Consider the following 18,303-nt stretch of genomic DNA (forward strand, 5'->3'; position numbering starts at 1 on the left):
ACTGCCTTAAATGTAAATGGATTAAATGCTCCAACCAAAAGACACAGACTGGCTGAATGGATACAAAAACAAGACCCATATATATGCTGTCTACAAGAGACCCACTTCAGACCTAGGGACACATACACACTGAAAGTGAGGGGATGGAAAAAGATATTCCATGCAAATGGAAATCAAAAGAAAGCTGGAGCAGCAATTCTCATATCAGACAAAATAGACTTTAAGATAAAGACTATTACAAGAGACAAAGAAGGACACTACATAATGATCAAGGGATCAATCCAAGAAGAAGATATAACAATTGTAAATATTTATGCACCCAACACAGGAGCACCACAATACATAAGGCAAATGCTAACAGCCATAAAAGGGGAAATCAACAGTAACAGTCATAGTAGGGGACTTTAACACCCCACTTTCACCAATAGACAGATCATCCAAAATGAAAATAAATAAGGAAACACAAGCTTTAAATGATACATTAAACAACATAGACTTAATTGATATTTACAGGACATTCCATCCAAAAACATCAGAACACACTTTCTTCTCGAGTGCTCATGGAACATTCTCCAGGATAGATCCTATCTTGGGTCACAAATCAAGCCTTGGTAAATTTAAGAAAATTGAAATCGTATCAAGTATCTTTTCGGACCACAATGCTATGAGAGTAGATATCAATTACAGGAAAAAACCTCTAAAAAATACAAACACATGGAGGCTAAACAATACACTACTAAATAACCAAGGGATCACTGAAGAAATCAAAGGGGAAATCAAAAAATACCTAGAAACAAATGACAATGAAAACACGACCACCCAAAACCTATGGGAAGCAGCAAAAGCAATTCTAAGAGGGAAGTTTATAGCAATACAATCCTACCTCAAGAAACAAGAAACATCTCAAATAAACAACCTAACCATACACCTAAAGCAATCAGAGAGAGAAAGAAGAACAAAAAAAACCCAAGTTAGCAGAAGAAATCATAAAGATCAGATCAGAAATAAATGAAAAAAAATGAGGGAAATGATAGCAAAGATCAATAAAACTAAAAGCTGGTTCTTTGAGAAGATAAACAAAATTGATAAACCATTAGCCAGACTCATCAAGAAAAAAAGGGAGAGGACTCACATCAATAGAATTAGAACTGAAAAAGGAGAAGTAACAACTGACACTGCAGAAATACAAAGGATCATGAGCGATTGCTACAAGCAACTATATGCCAATAAAATGGACAACCTGGAAGAAATGGACAAATTCTTAGAAAAGCACAACCTTCCGAGACTGAACCAGGGAGAAATAGCAAATACAAACAGACTAAGCACAAGCACTGAAACTGAAACTGTGATTAAAAATCTTCCAACACACAAAAGCCCAGGACCAGATGGCTTCACAGGTGAATTCTATCCAACATTTAGAGAAGAGCTAACACCTATCCTTCTCAAACTCTTCCAAAATATAGCAGAGGAAGGAACACTCCCAAACTCAACCTACGAGGCCACCGTCACCCTGATACCAAAACCAGACAAAAGTGTCACAAAACAAGAAAACTATAAGCCAGGATCACTGATGAACAGATGCAAAAATCCTCAACAAAATACTAGCAAACAGAATCCAACAGCACATTAAAAGGATCATACACCATGATCAAGTGGGGTTTATCCCAGGAATGCAAGGATTCTTCTATATACGTAAATCAATCAATGTGATACACCATATTAACAAATTGAAGGAGAAAAACCATATGATCATCTCAATAGATGCAGAAAATGCTTCTGACAAAATTCAACACACATTTATGATAAAAAAACCCTCTAGAAAGTAGGCATAGAGGGAACTTACCTCAACATAAGAAAGGCCATATATGAGAAACCCACAGCCAACATCATTCTCAATGGTGAAAAACTGAAACCATTTCCATTAAGATCAGGAACAAGACAATGGTGCCCACTCTCACCACTGTTATGCAACATAGATTTGGAAGTTTTATCCACAGCAATCAGAGAAGAAAAGAAATAAAAGGAATCCAAATTGGAAAAGAAGAAGTAAAACTGTCACTGTTTGCAGATGACATGATACTATACACAGAGAATCCTAAAGATGCTACCAGAAAACTACTAGAGCTAATCAATGAATTTGGTAAAGTAGCAGGATACAAAATTAATGCACAGAAATCTCTTGCATTCCTATACACTAATGATGAAAATTCTGAAAGAGAATTTAAGGAAACACTCCCATTTACCATTGCAACAAAAAGAATAAAATACCTAGGAATAAATCTACCTAAGGAGACAAAAGACCTGTATGCAGAAAACTATAAGACACTGATGAAAGAAATTAAAGATGATACAAACAGATGGAGAGATATACCATGTTCTTGGATTGGAAGAATCAACATTGTGAAAATGACTATACTACCCAAAGCAATTTACAGATTCAATGCAATCCCCATCAAACTACCAATGGCATTTTTCACAGAACTAGAACAAAAAATTTCACAATTTGTATGGAAACACAAAAGACATCGAATAGCCAAAGCAATCTTGAGAAAGAAAAACGGAGCTGGCGGAATCAGGCTTCCTGACTTCAGACTATACTACAAAGCTACAGTAATCAAGACAGCATTGTTCTGGCACAAAAACAGAAATATAGATCAATGGAACAGGATAGAAAGCCCAGAGATAAACCCACGCACATATGGTCACCTACTCTTTGATAAAGGAGGCAAGAATATACAATGGAGAAAAGACAGGCTCTTCAATAAGTGATGTTGGGAAAACTGGACAGCTACATGTAAAAGAATGAAATTAGAACACTCCTTAACACGATACACAAAAATAAACTCAAAATGGATTAAAGACCTAAATGTAAGGCCAGACACTATAAAACTCTTAGAGGAAAACATAGGCAGAACACTCTATGACATAAATCACAGCAAGATCCTTTTTGACCCACCTCCTAGAGAAGTGGAAGTAAAAATAAAAGTAAACAAATGGGACCTAATGAAACTTAAAAGCTTTTGCACAGCAAAGGAAACCATAAACAAGACGAAAAGACAACCCTTAGAATGAGACAAAATATTTGCAAACGGAGCCACTGACAAAGTATTAGTCTCTAAAATATACAAGCAACTCATGCAGCTCAATATCAAAGAAACAAACAACCCAATCCAAAAATGGGCAGAAGACCTAAATAGACATTTCTCCAAAGAAGATATAGATTGCCAACGAACACATGAAAGGATGCTCAACATCACTAATCATTAGAGAAATGCAAATCAAAACTACAATGAGTTATTATCACCTCACACTGGTCAGAATGGCCATTATCAAAAAATCTACAAACAATAAATGCTGGAGAGGGTGTGGAGAAAACGGAACCCTCTTGCACTGTTGGTGGGAATGTAAACTGATATAGTCACTATGGAGAACAGTATGGAGGTTCCTTAAAAAACTAAAAATAGGGCTTCTCTGGTGGCGCAGTTGTTAAGAATCCACCTGCAATGCAGGAGACACGGGTTCGAGCTTGGTCCGGGAAGATCCCACATGCCGCAGAGCAACTAAGCCCGTGCACCACAACTACTGAGCCTGCAATCTAGAGCCCGCGAGCCACAACTACTGAGCCCATGTGCCACAACTACTGAAGCCCATGTGCCCTACAGTCTGTGCTCTGCAACAAGAGAAGCCACTGCAACGAGAAGCCTGCGCACTGCAATGAAGAGTAGCCCCCACTCACTGCAACTAGAGAAAGCCCACGTGCAGCAACAATGAGCCAACACAGCCAAAAATAAATAAAATTAATTAGCTAATTTTTTTAAAAAGAGTATAACTACCATATGACCCAGCAATCCCACTACTGGGCATATGCCCTGAGACAACCATAAGTCAAAAAGAGTCACGTACCACTATGTTCATTGCAGCACTATTTACAATAGCCAGGACATGGAAGCAACCTAAGTGTCCATCAACAGATGAATGGATAAAGAAGATGTGGCACATATATACAATGGAATATTACTCAGCCACAAAAAGAAACGAAATTGAGTTATTTGTAGTGAGGTGGATGGACCTAGAGACTGTTATACAGAGTGAAGTAAGTCAGAAAGAGAAAAACAAATACCGTATGCTAACACATATATATGGAATCTAAAAAAAAAAAAAAAACAATGGTTCTGAAGAACCTAGGGGCAGGATAGGAATAAAGACGCAGACATATAGAATGGACTTCAGGACACAAGGAGGGGGAAGGGTAGGCTGGGACAAAGTGAGAGAGTGGCATGGACATATATACACTACCAAATGTAAAATAGGTAGCTAGTGGGAAGCAGCCGCATAGCACCGGAAGATCAGCTCAGTGCTTGTGACCACCTAGAGGGGTGGGATAGGGAGGGTGGGAGGGATACGCGTGAGGGAGGAGATATGGGGATATATGTATACATATAGCTGATTCACTTTGTCATACAGCAGAAACTAACACACCATTTTAAAGCAATTATACTCCAATAAAGATGTTAAAAATAAATAAATTTTTAAAAAGGGATGAACTATTGATAGACACAAGAAATTGAATGAACTTCAATGAAATTACACTGAGTGAAGAAAACCAATCTCAAAAAAGATACAAAATGCATAATTCCATTTATGTAACAATTTGTAAAATAACATAAGTATAAACATGAAGAAACAGAATAGTGGTGGCCAGAGGCTAGGGATGGGGGTGGAGGGGATGGGAGAGGAGTGGCTGTAAAGGGGTCAGACAAGGGAGTCTTGTGGTGATGATTCAATTGAGTTTCCTGATTGCTGTGTGGGTTATGCAAGGCTATACATATGATAAAACTGTGTAGAGCTATAAACACACACACACAAATGGTATATGTATAACTCGTGAAATCTTAATAAGGTCTATGAATTGTGCCAATATCAGTATTTTGATTTTGCTATTGAACTATAGTTGTATAAGATGTTAACATTGGGTGAGGCTGAGGGAAGGGTAAGCGGGACTTCCTTGTACATTTGTTTGCAACTTCCTATGAACCTATAACTATTTCAAAATATAAAGAAAAAAATATAATTTTAAATGTCTTTTGTTCTAAGTTCAAATGTGTCAGTAATCAAAATAAACAATAAATGATTCTTATTTATTAGATGAATATTATCAATTTAGATTTTTAAAAGGCAGTATCCAGTTATTAGGTTGCTTAAAATACAACTAAAACAAAATCACAAATAAGGGTGAAAATGAAGGAAAGAAAAAAAACAATGTACCATGCAAATGCTAAGAAACCACACCTGCCCCAGAAGCCAGAATAATCCTTTTAAAAAATGTGTAAGCATTCAGAATTCTCTAATGGACTCTCATGCATTCAGAGTAGACAACCTTCCAATCTCTACATGATGTGGCTTCCCATTACCTCTCAGACCTTTTCTCTTTCACCCTCTCTCTTGTTCACTCTACCGATATTAGCAGTGCTGGATTTCTTTCTGTTCCTTCAACACATCCAGGCAAGCTCCCACCTCAGAGCTTTCACACTTCAGTTCACTCTGTCTGGAGCCCTCTTCCCCCATGTGTCCATATTGCTCACTCTCTCATGTCTTATATTTGTCCCAATATCATCTTCGATAACAAATCTATTCATTGCAACTACTGCCGTCACCACACATCATTCCTTATCCTCCTCCCTGTTATTTTTCTCCATAGTTACTTATAACAATCTAACATTCTATATATTACTTATTTTGTGCATTGTCTATCTACCCCGCTATCATATAAACGCCATAAGAGAAGGGATTTTTGGTCATTTTCTTCATTGCCATATCCCTAGTATGTTTAAAAATGTTTTTTTTAATTTCACAAACATAAATATAACCTCAAATTTGTATGCACAGAGTAGTTTTATGCAATTCTTTGATTTAATCCTCACAATGATTCTATGGATTTTGAAATCTCATTTCCATTTTATTTGGAAACTAAAAATAAAATAGGTTTCATAATTTGTCCAAGAGCAAAGAAAAAACAAGCAGGACAATCTAGACTTCAACCCATGACCTCCAGAGCTCTTTTCATTCTTTCAGAGCTAAAACACCACAGCTGATGTTTAGCATCATAAAGCATGAATCAACAAGCAGATTCTGGGATTAAAAATATTCAATATGATGTCATCCAATAAACCTAATGCAAAGAAATGTATCAGATTCAGACCTCTTAGTGCCTTGATGTGCCCTTAAAACTCCACTCTGCAAAGCCTGCCATGTATAAAGGATGGATTCACCTCTTCCCCCAATACAGTCTTCCACTTTCAGGGTCAACTCTGGGAGGACAGCACGGCTATCCCACTGATATATACAATTCAGAGTTTGTTAAAGACTGTGGGAGAAGCATGATGTCCACCATCTGCCTCATTCTGTCAAATTGTGTTTTTTCAGTCAGCTGAGGCTTTTTGTTTTATCATTTTATATGCTATCAGCTCAGCTTTAGAATCTCATAAAATTGTGCAAACATGCAAACTAAAGCATCTGAATAAAATACACCAATTGTACACACATATAGCCCAACACATAAAGGAAGGACTTCTGGTTAAATGATCATTTTACTGTCTTACAGTACATTTCAAACAAAAACAAAATTTTAACACTATTTACCTCAAGTATTTTATCTCCAGTTTTAAGAGCATTTGTTTTTCCTGCTGGACTGTCTTCCAAAACTTGTTTGATAAATATACCCTTAAGCTCCTCTCCATTCTTCAGGCGTTTTATAACAGTTTGTCCACCAACAATACTAATACCAAGAGATACATCCGGTTCTCTAAAAATCTCAACACTGTAAAAACAAAAAAACAAAATTCACTCATGAACAAGGTAATTTGTTGTACTGTCACTGTGTTTAATGTGTACCATATCCTTGTGACTCATATTGTATATAAATATATTTTCACAAATGTTATAGAAGTTATACCTAGCTCCAAAATTATAAGATTCTATCAATAATTCATGGCATATGTGAAAGTGTAAATTCTGAAAAAGATTTCCAAAACAACAAATACAACTCTTAATATTGAGAGATTTAGCAAGGACTTAATGTTCTCATCTTCCACCACCATATATTTTCTGTGATGAGTCCCTTTCATCTACATCATAACATTAGCAAAGAATGAATTAAGGAAATAACTAATGGGTGGAAAAAACAAAATCAAGAAAGTCACATGTATCATTTTGGCAAAAAGCAGAAACCTTCCGAATAAAATAAACTTGCCACTGACAGGCTCACTGCCCATACTGCTTTTCCCAGTCAGCCGTTTTAACCTTGGTTCTTTACGTAGAGGACAGATTTTATAGCTCCAAAGGCTGGATAGGTTTTCTCTTCTTCCTACATCCACATCATTTTCATAAAGTATAGAATAAAACTTGCCCCTCAAAATATTATGAATTTTGTTCAAACTGCACAGACATGGCCAACAATTAATTCCAAAAAGTAGCTCAGAAAACAGCTCCTAAGAGTTTTTAAGACAAAACTCAAAAGTGCAAGAAAAATACAATTTGGGTGGCATGGTGGAATTAATAATGCATGAAGATAGAGACAGCAGCTAAAGGAAGACTTTTATAACCTTAATAAAGTGTAGCCCTGGTGACTACGTAAAACCATGAGAGTATCCAAGGGAGCATGGGCCCAACACACTCTGTTAGTGCAAACGAGGCATAAACTTCGACTAACACAAGAGGAGGAGGGTGCTATGTGATAGAAGCCTTAACTATTGGTGTTCTTTGGAAAAAAGAGCTTCTTTACTGCATTCAAGGCAGCCCTACCTGCTTTGCTTAGTGATACAGTGAGAAAGTATACTTAGTCCATCACAGATGGACATTTGTAAGTTGCTTTCTCTGAAAGAGTATGACAAAGATTTTCCTAATATTGGTTACGGCCATTTTGCCTGGCTAAAAATCTCTAGATAAGACAAAATGAAACTAAAATTTAGGCCAGCGTATGTGTGAACTATGGCAATCATTAGAGAACGACTGAATGACACTATGAAGTTAAAGAAAAGAGCAACTAATTGCATTGTCCTATTGAGAAAGTCAATAATGTCATCAACATACATTCTTGGTGGTCCCCAGTGGCTGAAGTTTGGAGTTTCTTCTCCTTCACCTTCTTCTCTCTCAGGTAATTCACTGAGGAGAAAGAAAGGAAAAAACACACACACATATAACTTACAACACACTCTTATTATTAAAGGTTCTTGAAAAGTTTTATATTACACAATCTATATGTAGTTAAATTGTTCTTAATTTCTAAGCTTTAAAAATATTTACATCAATAGTTAACTATCCATACAAAGCAAAGATATATTGCTTTACCAGTCAACTTAACAAATATCCACCCAGCACCAGAAAATCATTGATTATAAACACTTTTATTGGTGACACTCTAGATGTTATGTTCTAAAAATCTGTGTTTGAATTTGTATGATTTCACATTTGTTTCTATAACAGCAGTTAAATATTATAAAATATATTTCTTAAAATTTGGTGTGATTGACCAGCTAACAGTCTAGTATAAACTTACACAAACAGCTGAAATGATTAAACAGTCAGTAAACATGATCGTTCTTTCTAGATTTTTCTGTCTCTCTAACCCTAAATAATTTCCCTGTCATTTGTATCCCATAAATATTTTGTGTAGTTACACAGCACTTTTCAGTTTACAGAGAGATTTCTTAAACAATGTGATTCTCCCACCTACCACCACCATACTTTCACCCATCAAGTTATGTTAATATGGAACTGCCTAGCGGGATACTGTAAAATGCTGAATTACAGAGTAGTTATAAAAGTAATGTTATCTAATAGGGTAGAGACACTACCGTCTATTATCTGGAAAAGGAGTCAGGATTTCTAAGCTCCAGTCTAACCTGTACCACAAAATAGGTGTGTGCCTTTGGACCACCAAATGAAATAACTTATGTGATATTGTCAGTTGTATTACTCTACACAAAAATGTAGGGACTACCTCTTCCATTTCATTTTCACAAAAACCCTGTGAAGTAAGCACAGCAGGTCATATTACTATATTTTCCCCATGAGGCTCAGAGAAGGCTCAGATGTACTACACAATCTCTCCACAGTATCCAAATCTTTCTTTCAGCATGAAGTTTCAATGCTCCATTCTCCTCTGAACTCTCAAATAAGTCCTATAAAAAGCATAAAACTCCAGCTACTTGCCACTCTACAACTTTCTAGGATATAATGGTTTAAGGCTGTGTGAAAAGGAGAAAGTGAAAAAATTTGGACAATCTAAAAATCAGTTAAGGAATTGAGATCATTAGGGATCACTGACATCTCACCCACTGCTGACAGCCTTCTTGCCTTAGCCAGTCTATTTTTTATGATTAAAAGCATCGTAGAATTCAAGGAAAAACAACTTGGCAGATACTTGCCAGTTACTTATCTAATGTCTTCTCTCCCCATCTTCCTTACCCAACAACATAACCTCCCTTTATTCCAGGTGGCACTATGCCTAGCTTTAAAAAAATAAATTTTCTGGACTTCCCTTCAGCTAATGGTAACTGTGTGCCATAGTTCTGATCAGCAACAAGGAAGCAGAAGTCCCCAGATGAGATTTCCTGGAAAACTCACTAAATGGAGGGAGAATCAGCTGACAGGAGGCTTTTGCTCTATGCTCTTCCCCTTCTTCTTGCCTAGAAGGCAGAGGTGATTATTGGTGGTGAAGCATCCATCTTAAAATCATGAAGAAACCATGAGGACTAAAGCAATACATTGACGACAGCAGAGCAGAAAGAAGAAGATGTCTAAGACCCTAACAGGACTTCTTCAGGACTTTTTTACATGAAAAAAATTAAGCCCTAGTTGAGTTACGCCACACTAAAAGTGTGTGTGGGGAGAGGGGGCGGGAGATTCAGTTTATAAGCAGCTAAATGCAATCACTAAATGATACACACATGATTCCACCAATTTAAGTGAAGTCTCCACTTTATCATATCACATTATTATTCTTGGCACGTATGCATATATGTTCATTGGATAATTGTAATCATAGCATAAACTTTCATATTTTGATTATCCTATAATAGTAACAAGGATTAAATGAGATTTGACTGGCATTTAACTGAGGCTCAACCAATATGCATTTCCTTTACAATTTTTTCACTTGAATTTATATCAAAATTTTCCCCAAGATTATCATAAACTTCATCATTTCTTATTTAATAGCATCTTAATAGTCCATGGTATTGATGTAATTTAATTTGTCTGCTATCCCAAAATATAATGTACTTAGATTATGTCTTGTTTATATGGACTATAGACATTAATGCAAGGAATACTTCATGCTCTGCTGTATTTTAGTATTCTCCTTTAAGTAGATATTAATTGAAGTAAGATTGAAAGCTAAAAACCAAACCAACACTGAAACCTTCCTCCTCTCCATTTTCCACTTTCCTGTACCCTAATTGTGACAGGTGTGATAACATGAAATAAATATTTGGTCCTTGTCCCTGGTTCCTGCCACAGAGCTTCTAAAACCCTTGGAATTTTCCAAACGATAGGGGTGACAGGAGCATTTTTTGTTATTCATAACAAGCCCCTCTCAACCATACCTGAGTTGATGTTAATAAGGTGTCTCCAGGTAGGACTACAGACAGTTCCAGGATGGGGGTTGATTGCCAGAGAAGCAGCTGTGTGATTAGAGTTAGAACTTTCAGCCCTACCCCCACCTCTGGGAAGGGGAAAGGGGCTAGAGATGGAGCTCAGTCACCAATGGCCAATGATGTAATCAATCATGGCTGCATAATGGAGCCGCCATAAACCACCCCCCACCCCACCACCCCGGCCCCTCCAAACAACAGGGTTGAGAGAGCCTGCAGGTTGGAGGACACATTAAAGTGCTGGGAGGGTGATGTGGCCCAAGAGAGCATGGAAGCTCTTGCATCCCACACACCCCCTTCCCTGGCTTATGCATCTCTTCCACTTGGCTATTCCAGAGTCGCACCCTTTGTAATAAACCAGTAATAGTGAAGCACTTTCCTGAGTTCTGTGAGCCATTCTAGCAAATTATCAAACCTTAGGAAGGTGTTATGGGAACCCTCAATTTATAGCCAGTTGGTCAGAAGTAGAGTTGGCAACCTGGAACTTGTGACTGGCATCTGAAGTTGGGGCAGTCTTACGGGACTGAGCCCTTAACCTGTGAGGACTGCACTAACTCCAGGTAGTTAATGTCAGAATTGAAATGAATTTTAGGATACACAGTGTCCAGAGAATCAGAGAATTGGTTGTTGGGTGGAGGAAAAAACTCACATATTTGGTATCAACAGTTTGTGAGCAAAAACAGTTCATGATAGGTATTAAGAAAAAAAAAGTATGTATTTTTATTATGGCACATGTATAATATCATTATAAGAATTAAATTCTTGGGCTTCCATGGTGGCGCAGTGGTTGAGAGTCTGCCTGCCAATGCAGGGACACGGGTTCGAGCCCTGGTCTGGGAAGATCCCACATGCCGCAGAGCGACTAGGCCCATGAGCCACAACTACTGAGCCTGCGCGTCTGGAGCCTGTGCTCCGCAACAAGAGAGGCCGCGATAGTGAGAGGCCCGCGCACCGCGATGAAGAGTGGCCCCCGCTTGCCACAACTAGAGAGAGCCCTCGCACAGAAACGAAGACCCAACACAGCCATATATAAATAAATAAATAAATTTAAAAAAAAAAAAATTAAAGATTATTTCTAAAAAAAAAAAAAATTAAATTCTTAAATTTAAAATTACCTAGAATAGAATGGAAACTAAGCTTTAACGTTAGTATGGGCTATATGCTTTTCTATTTAAAAAAAATTAAAATAAAAAGTATCCTAAACTGCTGGCTTTCACATACAATATTAAGCAAAGGGGGAAAAATTTTTGTCTAAAATATGGACAATTTTACTTTTCTTTAAGAAAATGTATGACAAAAGGATTTATTCTGTTAGAAGAGACTTTTTCAAAGCATATTATCCTTTTTCAGGAAATTGATGAACACATATTTTGTTCACATTACTTCATACCTAAAGAGGGATAAAACTTCCAAAAACATAGTGTGATTAGTTTTAGAAATACAGTCACAGGAGACAAGCAACTATACAAAATAACGTAGTCACTTTACACTGATAAATGCATATACCTTTCAACCCAAATTAAAATTTAACTGAGAAAGTAAAATACTTTTACTGCACATATTAAGGTGTAAATTTGCACAAAGGTACTTGAATCTTTCACAAGAGAATTCTAACCTCTAATTTTATAATTTGCACTTTGATTAAACATGGTCAATAGCTCAATCAGTTAGAATCTCAAATCTTAAAATAACTGAACTTTTGCCTTTTACATTTAACCGGAGTTTTATAACCACTTTTTCCCTAAAGGAATTAACCATCTAATAGAAACAATGCTTTTTATTTTTAGTTCAGTCCTTTATAACAAATGCCCAAAGTTATAATTCTTTACAGATTTGGGATGAAAGATGGAGTGCCCCATTAATGAACAAGTGGATATGAATAGTAAGACTTCATCATAATATACAATGTCTTTGAGAATAAAATTTTCAACATCATAAAAAAATCAGATGAATCTAGATGGCCAAGGTGACCTTTTTTTTTTTCCCACAAATGACAGTATTTTATTATAGAAAAAGCATCCCAAATATAGGATTTCGTAAACACTGGTAGGTGAACAAGTGCAACTTTAAAAGTAAATACAAAGTAAAGAGGCAAAAACTACAAGCATTTTGCCTTTATGAGAAAATGTACTGTTCTCCTGCAGAGGTGATCCCACCCAGAGCACGAATGTGGCTCCATCTCCCATAAAGGCATCAGGTTTGCTTTCTGAACTATGCCCAGTTTAACAATTTCAAAATGATGGCAAGAATATACCTTTTTTTCATGTGAAACTTCTATATACTAAACCATATGAGGGTCAAGCAAACTCGGTACCCCAAAATGATGTAAGCAGGAAGGGTTATGGTTGTACCTATCTCAAGATTTCTTTTTCCTCTTAAAATATAGATTCTATATGGCAATTTTCTGTGACACACCACAGGGAATACGAGCATTTGGAACCAGGCAGAATAGGCACTAGTGTTTTCCAAACCAGTAGGGCTAGTTATACAAATGTTACACTATGACTTTGAAGTTACAAAGCAAATTATTACCTGATACCAGTATACATAAAAAATTAGCCATTCTTGTACATGAAAGTTTAAAATGACACAGACATGGTGTTCAGTAAAAGAAGCCATATACAAAAAAGTACCTACTGCATGATAACATTTACATGAGTTCTAGAACAGAAAAAATAATTTACAGTATTAGAAGTCAGGGGCAAGGGGGAACTTTCTGGGTGGATGGAAATGTTCAATATCTTGATTGGGGTGTTGGTAACATGAATGTATACATTTATCAAAATTAAGAAAATTGTCCTGTAAAATTGCGTTTAAGACATTTGTTAAGAAACAGAAGTTTAAGCCATAAAGGGTAAGTTGCTTCCTTAGGTCTCTCCCTTTTCTCTTCTGACCTTCTGTAGAGCCTGGGTTAGCAATCAAATATCTAATTATATTTTCATAGGCATTCATGTAATATTCCTATGTGCCTCTTGTCCTAATTTCTCACATTCATCTTCACCTGCAGTGACTGGCATCTGCAACAGCATGCAACAGCATGGTAAAAACAGGAAAGTGTCACATACATGAGACCACAAACTCCTTGGAAACTTCCCCTTTTTACTCCCAACTCAAACATTCCAGAGTAGTCCTCTCTCAAATGTACACATTTATTCTCTCCCTTACCCTCAGTCTTCTACCAGTATTCTGAATTTACACATAATTTTTGGCACTGGAACTCAAAGGTAAAACTATTAGATACTCACCATTTACTTAGAAGGCACTAAATGCCAGGCAGTGCTGGGGACTTAAAATATCACATTAACTCACTTAATCCTTTCCCCAGCTATGACACTCTGCCTCCTATTTCACCTCCCACCATTCAAAACAAAGTATCCAATACCTGAAAGTATTTCTTTTCATTTGCATTCTATTATACCTACTACATGATTTTTTTTTTTTCAATTTAGAATATGCCTTTCACCTCAAGTTCATCATCCTACCAGGCTTTAGCCTCTGACACCTTCCTTGTTTTACTTACTGTGACTTGATTCTATTTTATTTCTTAAAAAAAAAAAAAAAACTCTACAATCTCCTTGAGTGTTTTAATAAACTCAGCAACAATGAATACCCTAGATACACCTCAGGGCCCATGATCCTATCACTGTCATCCAGCATCATTGCCAGCCGCCTTTCATTAAACATTTACTATGTTCAAAGCATTATACGAAGCCCTTTATATTCACTCTTATTGAACCTTAGAACTACCTACTTTACAAGTGAGGAAATACAGACACAAGGGAAACCCTCTCAGGGTCATGAAGTCATAAATAACAAAGGGCATATTTGAACAGCACCAAAATACATCTATACTGCAAATCTCCTATTAGTCTGAGAAATGCCATGCCCCCCACTGATGGGCACACCCATGTCTTCAGGCAGCAGGTGATGACAGAAGTGAGTTAGAAAAAGACTAAAACAAGGTGAATTCTGAAAACTTGATCTCAAGTGACTTTATGAAGAAAGAAGGATACTCAGAACAAGATCACTTAGATCCCTTTCAGAGTTTCCGTGCTCCGCCTGCCCACCGTCCTCACTTCCTAGAGATCGCCAGTTTCAGGGTGCATCTAACCTCTTAATATCAGTCCTGCCTCCAAAGGTAAGGAGAAGTCGGCTTGATGCAAAAGCACAGTGCACACTGAATAACTCTGCTGGGCCCTACACAAAAATTAATGCAAAGAAGAAACTGTAAAATAGCATATAGCATTTAGCACTAGATGACACCCTGATGATCTGGAAGACTATATTCTGAAAAGAATCTATGCATTACTCAGAAAGTCTCCTGAGTAGCAATAAATATTCACCTATGAACCTAACTCCATGGGGCATACCCTGAAAGATTAAAAGGGGGAGTATGATTTACAGGAACTCTTCTGGAGCCTGCTGAGATTTAAATATATCCTAAATCTATGAAGGCAAGACAAAAAAACAGCATTCAAATGCAAGACTGATCTCCCAAGACAAAGATTAGGCTGGAGCTCTTAAATGTCTGTGCCAGCACAAGAAAACAGCTTGTCAAAGTATTCACTTCAGGAGTAAAGCGTTATCTCCTCTCTCTGAAGCTGGGAGAATTGAGTAAGACACAACTGATAGAATGTTTCACCTTCTGCAGAAGGAAGGAAGGGTGGGCTTGGAAATTTGTTTAAATCTTTTCCAATCTACAATTACAGTTCTATAGCCTGAAAAGCAGCCTCATTTCTGAATTCTTTGGCCAGATTCAATTATTAACACTCAGCACAAGAGAAATTTAAAAAATAAAAGTATCTCATTTGAAAAGTAATTTGATCACATAAAAAAGTTGAAGCATGTTCCTAACTCCTCCAGCACTTCCACTGCCAAGCATCTCTCTTAAAAAAACAAACCCTGGCTGTTTGACACTGCGTTCCGTTCCTCTGGGAGCTGCTTAGACCCCTCGCACGAGGACCCTGGGTCTGTCAGCTTCCTCCCCTCTACACCCTGGTCCAGGTCTGCTGAGTGAAAAGCCACCAGATTCCTCCAACTAGTTGGGCCTATGGGTCTTCCCTTTCCACTCAGAGATGAGCTACACAGAGGCCAGACAACTTTTTACTAAGGTTCTATCTAAAACTCTAGGCAAAGGCCACAGGTCGCTGAACAGAGAAGTGATATAAGTCTGAGACACTTCATATAACACAAAATCTTTCTTGGACTAAGGTTTCAATAAAAGCATTAAGATTCTTTTCCCATATAGGTTATTACAGAACATTGAGTCGAGTTTCCTGGGCTACACTGTAGGTCCCTATTAGTTATCTATTCTATGCATATGTTAATCCCAGTCTCCCAATTTATCACTTCCCCCCACGTTTCCCCTTTGGTAACCATAAGTTTGATTTCAAGATCCGTGAGTCTGTTTCTGTTTTGTAAATAAGTTCATTTGTATCATTTTTTTAATTAGATTCCACATATAAGTGATATCCTATGATATTTGTCTTTCTCTGTCTGACTTACTTCACTTAGGATGATATATATCTATATATGTATAACTGATTCACCTCTTGTACACCTGAAACTAACACAACATTGTAAGTGAACTATACTCCAATAAAAATAAATAAATAAATAAAGCATTAAGGCCGATTAATCCCACCCCTTTCTCATCTCTGTTATGCTTTGCAACACCTCCAACTCCTTCATTCGCCTCTCCTGTCCTGTACTCACAGTGCTACACAGCTCTGGTTTTTCTTTCAGAGGTGCTTCTGTTCCCATACCCCCCCAAGGCCCCCCCACCACCAGCCAAACTACCTGTCACACTCCAAGGAATCTCCTTGAATTGTAAAGAAACCACCCCACACCCTAACTTCTTCCCTCAGTGTTCTCTCCACCTCCTCTGTTCTCTCAACAGCTTCCGCTTCTCTGCCATGGATGCCACACTTGAGTGGGTGACACTCCCTCTCTAACTCCCTGGCAAGCTGGGAAAACGGAGTCAATATTTTTCTAAATTCCTTCCCACCACTAGGCCATTACTCTCCTACCCTTGTTTCAAAAGCTAATCTCTACTCTCACACCTCTCCTTTTATGGCCCACTTTACTAGCACCCCATCATTCTGAGTAAATAACCTTTCTCCTAAATGACAGAAAAAAAAAAAATCAAGGTCATTGGGCAAGAATCTCCTTGGATTCCAGTCCTCAAGGTACTAATAGTACTGCATTTGTACCTTCCTTTCATTCCTGGCACCTGTGTCCATGGAGGCGATGAGCTTCCTCCTATCAAACTATTATAAGTTAATCTCTCTAGGTGTGCAGTGTCCTCCCCTCCCTCCACCCTCTCCAGGGACTACACTTAATCAGCCACTTTCTAACATCTACATATTCCTTTTCTGGATCTTTCACACTCACAATCTATGTGTATGTGTGTGTGTGTGTGTGTGTGTGTGTGTGTATATATATATATATATATATATATATATATCTGCCCCCTTGTCCCATTTCCACAATGCCCTTCAGTTGTCTAGGTAACATGTGTTCTTTCTGCCTCTTTTCATGATCAAGTTCCTCAAAACACTAGTCTGCTCTTACTTTGTCCAATATCTGACCTTCTGTTCAATTCTCAACCCACTACTCTCTGATTTCCACTCTAATGAAACTGTTCTAAGCTTACCAAGGGCATCCATGTGATCAAGCCCCATGAAAACTCTTCCATTTTATCTACCTTGACCTCTCCATTATGTAACAATAGTCTGTAATGATCCTTTTGTTAAAGTGCTCTCTTCCCTTGGTTTCTATATCAACCTCTAGTTCATCAATTTCCTTTTACTTTTTGTTCATTCCACTTCATTATTTTCTTCCTCAGTTCATGCCCTTAATATTGCTGCTTTGCAGGACTCCAATTTTGGCCCTGTTCTTTTATCACTTGAGTCTCCCCTGGATGACTATTCAAATCCAGGAGTTTCACCTACACTTGATCTTGTTCCCAATTATCCACATCAGGATAGACCTCAGCACTAATCCCCAGAGTCATGTATTTAATTAACTCCATTTCACTTTATTGTCCTATGGATACCTGAACCCTCAACATGTCCCAAACCGAACTCATCATTTTCCTCTTCAACCTGTTCATGCTCCTATAATCTTATGCCAAAGAATTAATGGTCCTGCTATCCATCTAGTTGCCCCATTCAGAAACACAGGTCATCCTCCTACACCTTCTCACTCCCAACATGTTATCCATCACCAATTCCTACAGCTTCTCTAACTCTTAAGTCCAGTCCCCCCCTAATTTGTCCTCGAGTACTTCTTGCTTGAGTTGTTAAATTCTTAATTAACCTTCCATTCTCTAAGTAAATACTCCCATAATCTATTTTGCAGACAACTGCAAGAATACAAAATTGTATATATATTAAAAAAATTATATATATGGTACAATTTTAAGTATGTGAAATTCTCACAGTAATTGTTTAGTATGGTGGGTTTTATTCATAATATTTCCTTGCATTTTCCAAATGTTCCACCATAATCATGCCCGGTTGTTTTCGTTTTTGTTGTTGTTTTTTTGTTTTTTTTTTTAACATCTTTATTGGAGTATAATTGCTTTACAATGGTTTTGTTTTTTTTTTTAATAGAAGCAAAAAGAAAGCTATTTTATAGTGCGAAAACA

General features: G+C 37.4%; 1 protein-coding gene across 5 annotated transcripts in view; it reads right to left on the reverse strand.

Annotated features, from left to right (window-relative positions):
• Positions 1-18,303, reverse strand: part of PATJ (PATJ crumbs cell polarity complex component) — a 350,262-nt gene that overhangs the window by 216,536 nt on the left and 115,423 nt on the right. For all 5 annotated transcript variants that reach the window (XM_061184132.1, XM_061184131.1, XM_061184130.1 and 2 more), the window contains exons 23-24: positions 8,089-8,160; positions 6,640-6,817 (exon numbers count right to left, since the gene is read on the reverse strand). In XM_061184132.1, the coding sequence (XP_061040115.1) occupies positions 6,640-6,817; positions 8,089-8,160 (250 nt within the window). The remainder of the gene's footprint in view (positions 1-6,639; positions 6,818-8,088; positions 8,161-18,303) is intronic.

This window comes from Eubalaena glacialis, chromosome 3 (assembly GCF_028564815.1).
Source record: "Eubalaena glacialis isolate mEubGla1 chromosome 3, mEubGla1.1.hap2.+ XY, whole genome shotgun sequence".
Classification (NCBI taxonomy): domain Eukaryota; kingdom Metazoa; phylum Chordata; class Mammalia; order Artiodactyla; family Balaenidae; genus Eubalaena; species Eubalaena glacialis.